The sequence below is a fragment of the Etheostoma spectabile genome, chromosome 9 (genome assembly GCF_008692095.1).
Source record: "Etheostoma spectabile isolate EspeVRDwgs_2016 chromosome 9, UIUC_Espe_1.0, whole genome shotgun sequence".
NCBI lineage: Eukaryota > Metazoa > Chordata > Actinopteri > Perciformes > Percidae > Etheostoma > Etheostoma spectabile.
The window spans coordinates 3,270,154-3,275,336 of NC_045741.1; the positions used below are offsets into that span (position 1 = coordinate 3,270,154).

General features: G+C 41.0%; 1 protein-coding gene across 1 annotated transcript; it reads right to left on the minus strand.

Moving 5' to 3' along the window:
* Positions 1-25: 25 nt before the first annotated feature.
* Positions 26-4,568, minus strand: LOC116695226 (cytochrome P450 2J2; the record flags this gene model as incomplete). The annotated part of the gene is given in 5 exon segments (XM_032525352.1): positions 26-504; positions 696-837; positions 3,859-4,046; positions 4,157-4,298; positions 4,395-4,568. Coding segments are annotated over 5 exon segments (822 nt in total), but the record flags the coding sequence as incomplete, so codon positions are not given.
* Between the last annotated feature and the right edge of the window lie 615 nt (positions 4,569-5,183).

Consider the following 5,183-nt stretch of genomic DNA (forward strand, 5'->3'; position numbering starts at 1 on the left):
TATATAGCCCTTTTTTGTCTTAACGACTACTCAAAGCGCTTTTACATAGTACAGGAACCATTCACACAGTGTGGCCACCTGCTCATCAGATAGACATTGACACACATTTAGTCCCAGTTTACACATACATGGTTATTTTGAAAAACAGACATTTCTCTTTGTTTGTGCCCTTTATTTACAGGCATAAGGAGAATTTGCCTCTGAAAACCGAGTCTTTCTAAAAAAAGACGAATGGTACTTATATAAAAATTAGCCACGGATGCTGCATGTGTGGTCTTTTTGGCTTTACTGTAGCGTACGGTCTATATTAGAGGACAGGTTGCAGGGTTTAGCGGGCATGGGCATAGATCTTAAAGGGGTATGGTGTGCGTGTGGCTCCAATGACTCCCTCTGTACTCAGCTCAAGTCCATCCAGAGTGGAAAAATAAAACTTCTGACACAAACTGACAACAAACAAGAACAGCTCCATTCTTGCCAGGCCTTCACCCAGACATGCACGCTTTCCTGGAAAAATAAGCATAAATGCAACAGACTAAAGACAATTGTATGAAAAATACTTCCTTGTATACTCAGATTTAGCTACTGCAGTATTGTATTCATCCTGAATGATTTAATCTCTTGTGTGAATTTTCAAAAGTTGTTTCTTTTAGTTCAGTTAATCAAACCCGTAATTATCAATTAAATGGGAATGTTACCTGCAGAGAACGGTAAAAATGCATCCCTCCTCACGAACATCCCTTCAGCATCCAGGAAGTGTCCAGGATTAAAGGTGTCTGGCGTCTCCCATTCAGTCTTGTCAAATAGCACAGAAGTCAGGTTGGGCATCACTGAAGTTCCCTGCGCGCACGCACACACACGCACACACACGCACACACACACGTGCACACACACGCACGGCAGTCAAGTAACTACAGTTTATAAAAAGGGATAAGACGAGATAAACTTCTAGTACAGCCACATCTTGTTGGGCAAGTTACTTTCAAAATGTAATACATTATTCATTTCCAGTTACTGTCATTTGAAAGTAGTTACTAATATTACAATATTACTGTCTGAATTGTAATGCTTTACACGACTTTTGCTAGTTTGTGAATTTCACCACGGGATTAACAAATTCTCATCTTTATCTACTAGACATCATAATTTATTCACATTTTGTATTATTTGAATCTGCAAAGTAAATAAAGCTATATAAAATAAATAAATAGTTAAGTAAAACGTAACCTACTTGACTCAATTGTGGGGGACTAGATGTAGCGTAATAAGTATAAATTAAAATACTCAATTTAAAGCAACTTACAATCGAATCACAGTGGCCTACGGGTTGCATTCTCACTCCCATCTCGTAAAATGTGGATGTTTGGTCAGGTGCCTTTTGTTGTATTGACACTAAAAGTCTCTTTTAGCATCATATAACATGTTTTACCTAAACTCGCTTGGTCGGGACTATTGGCGTCCCTTTTTGACGCTGCTAGGTTAAGGAAAAGGTGGGTGGACTTATGGTTCAATGACACGCGGCAATAACGGGACAGTTAAGGACACACGCAGGACACAAACGCCGCTCTCCTGGGTTAATGTCCTGTGTTTGACCCATCCACCCCCCTGACCACCTTCCCCTACGCGCAATTTCCCCCTTACATTTTACTCACTAAACCCTGTCTACATGCTGCTCTCCCCGGTATGTTCTACACACACGCCGAAGGGTGCTTTTTTTTGTCCCATCAGACGTGGACAGCCACTGTCCAAACGTCTGTATTTTACGCGTTCGGGGTGAGAACCGGATGGCCTACGGTACAGTTACTTTCCACCACTGATATTATAATAATAATGTAATGATATTACGTGTAGCAAGACTAAACATAAATTCCCAACATGTTATCTATCAGTTGCTCGGGTACATTGCTGTCAGCACTGACAGGACACAGATGTCCTAGCCTACCGTCTTTGGTTCTGGCTGTGACCACGTAAACAGTGATGGGACAGCTCGCTTCAACGTCGCATCGTTAAAAACTCCTGAAAATAATGTCATGTTGCAAATGTATCCGCCTCTGTTTTGATACCTTTCAGTCGGGTTTCTGACCACACCACAGCACTGAGACGGCTCTTGTCAAAGTTTTTAATGACATCCACCTTAACACAGATAGTGGCAAAATTTCGATCTTAGTATTACTTGATCTCAGTGGTGCATTTGACACGGTCGACCACGACATATTGCTAAACCGATTGGAAAACTGGGTAGGACTTTCTGGCTCAGTATAAACTGTTTGAATCCTACTTACAGAATAGGGATTATTTTGTGTCAATAGGTAATACATCGAGCGTACAAATATGACGTGCGGAGTTCCCCAAGGCTCTATTCTGGGGCCTCTTCTGTTTAACATCTACATGCTCCCACTGGCCCAGATTATGGAGAACAACAAAAAAGTTACCATAGTTATGGGACGACACACAAATTTACATAACCTTATCGCCAGGGGACTATAGTCCAATACAAAAACTGACTAAGTGCATCGAACAAATTAACGGCTGGATGTGCCAGAACTTTCTGAAATTAAATGAAGGAAAAACTGAGGTGGTTGTTTGGAGCAAAAGAGGAACAATTAAAGTCTGCGCTCAGCTTAAACAACAATGTTGAAAACAGCAGACAAAGCCAGAAATCTTGGTGTAGTCATGGACTCAGACTGAATGTTAACAGCCACATTAAGAAAATTCAAAGTCAGCCTATTATCACCTTAAGAATTATCAAGGGTTAAAGGACTTATGTGTCAACAGGACTTGGAAAAACGGTCCATGCGTTCATCTTCAGTAGACTTGACTACTGTAACGGTGTCTTTACAGGTCTCCCTAAAAAAAAAAAATCAATCAGACAGCTGCAGCTGATTCAGAACGTGCTGCTCGAGTCCTCACTAAGACCAAGAGATGGATCATATCACTCCAGTTCTGAAGTCTTTACATGGCTTCCTGTACCTCAAAGAATTGATTTCAAAGTACTTTTGCTAGTTTATAAATCACTTAATAGCTTAGGTCCAAAATACATTTCTGATCTGCTGCTACACTATGAACCACCCAGACCTCTCAGGTCATTGGGACAAGGTCTACTTTCTGTCCCAGAGTCAGAACTAAACAGGGTGAAGCAGCTTTCAGTTTCTATGCTCCTCATATCTGGAAAAAACTCCCAGAAACCTGTAGATCCGCTGCTACTCTCAGTTCTTTAAATCAAGGCTGAAGACCTTCTTTTTTGATGGCTGCCTTTCTTTAAATGACTGCTCATTTCTTTAAATTCTTATGCTGCACTGTAACTTTTTTCTCTGTGTTTATGTGTCCTAATGTTTCTATTTTGTTTTTTACAAAACAAAATAGACATTACTGAGATTGTAACGGGTATAATATTACTGACAATTTATTAGTAATGGGAAAAAAGGAATACATTACTGTAATTGCTTACTTTTTTAACACGTTAGTCCATCATTGGTTGATCAGATGTGTGAAGGGTGAGGTCTTAGTGGGTAAAAGTCTAATATTTATTTGTCATTTTTAACATACACTGGACAGTTACTGCTAAGTATATACTATAAGTAGTAGGGATGAGAGAGTACAGCATTATCTGTATCTGTATCTGTTTACCACTTGTATTATCTGTATCCGGATCCGTACTCGGAGTGGGCGGGGCCTAAACCGGAAGTGGTCAGATTTAACCCGGAAGTGTGTCGGGTTCTCTTGAAATGTGCGGGGCTTTAACCGGTATGTTATTTTAATACTTTATATTATAATAATACTTGTACTCGGCAAAAGTGCATTATCCGTACCGGATACTCGTTTCAGCCGAGTACTCGGCTCATCCCTAATACGTAGATGCACCTTGGGTATGACGTAACCACCCAGTGTTGTGTCCTTGGCAGCCATTCTAAGTCCATTGAGGGGAACAATGTTTCCCATCCTCTGGATCTCGTGGATGACAGCGTCGGTGTAGGGCAGGTTAGGTCTGTCTGCCATTCTGGGAAGTCGGGTTCGTCCGATCACTCTGTCTATCTCTGCCTGGACTTTGTCTTGGAAGTGAAATAAAAGTTATGATCAATTAAAATTACTTCTTTGATTGGCGTCTTTTAATCTACTTCTTGTGCTGCTGCTGATGAGACTCCCTTATCTGAACACCCACCCTGGATATGAGGGTTCTTGATGAGATAGATGAGCCCCCACTGTAGGGTCTTCGAAGTGGTTTCGCCACCAGCCAGGAACAGATCCAGACAACACAGAACCAGGTTGCCATCGTCAAAACCAAGTTCACTGTTTCTGTTGCGCTGTCAGCCAGGCAAGCGGAAGGACAGACAAACATATGGTCAGTTTTTGGTTCTCATACATATTAATTGGCTTACTGAACATTGTAAACACCATACATTCTGCTCTATCAGGAAGGTGTCGATGTAATCTCGGGGGTTGCTGGGGTCCAGATCCAACTTGTGCTTCTCTATCTCTGTCCTGATAGATGCCTTCAGACATTTGGAGCTACTGAAGATGCCATTGTGAGGCCCCGGCAGGCGTTTCATCAGTGCTGGGAATGAATCGTATAGCTGTTTGGAAAGAAACGGGTGATGTTCAGTGGTGTTTGTATCCATTGGCAGATAAATATCTCACTCCAGATCAAAGTATTTCCTTAAACATAGAATGACTGTGAGGGACCAAGCTAGCAGGCACGAGGAGTCACTCTGTAAATTTTCCAAAAAAAATGCAAAAATTTTATTTACAAAACAAAACAAACAAATTTTTCAAAAACAGAAAGTCCTGTGCCCATAAAAGAGGTCAACTTAACAGAACTTTAACTCAGGTAACATAATCAAACAGACCTCCATACTGAGACATGAGGGAAACATATATAGTGGCTGATAAGGCCATTCTGACACAAAGGGGGAGGAATAGGCTAACACCATAAATAACCAACCCACAATAACTACAACTTATCTTAACCCAATACTACTTAATATAAACGAAGGGGAAATTAACCAAATAATCATAACCAACTATAAATATAACTAACAAAGAAAAGAACAACTCAAAAATAAAATCCTCTGCCACCCCCATGATTTGGGGAAACATGGTGCAATCCAATCATCCTTTCCCCCCATTTAAACAGCTTCCAGTCAATTGGAGGTCCTTTTGTCTTTCCGCCAACGACCCCCAGCGGCAAC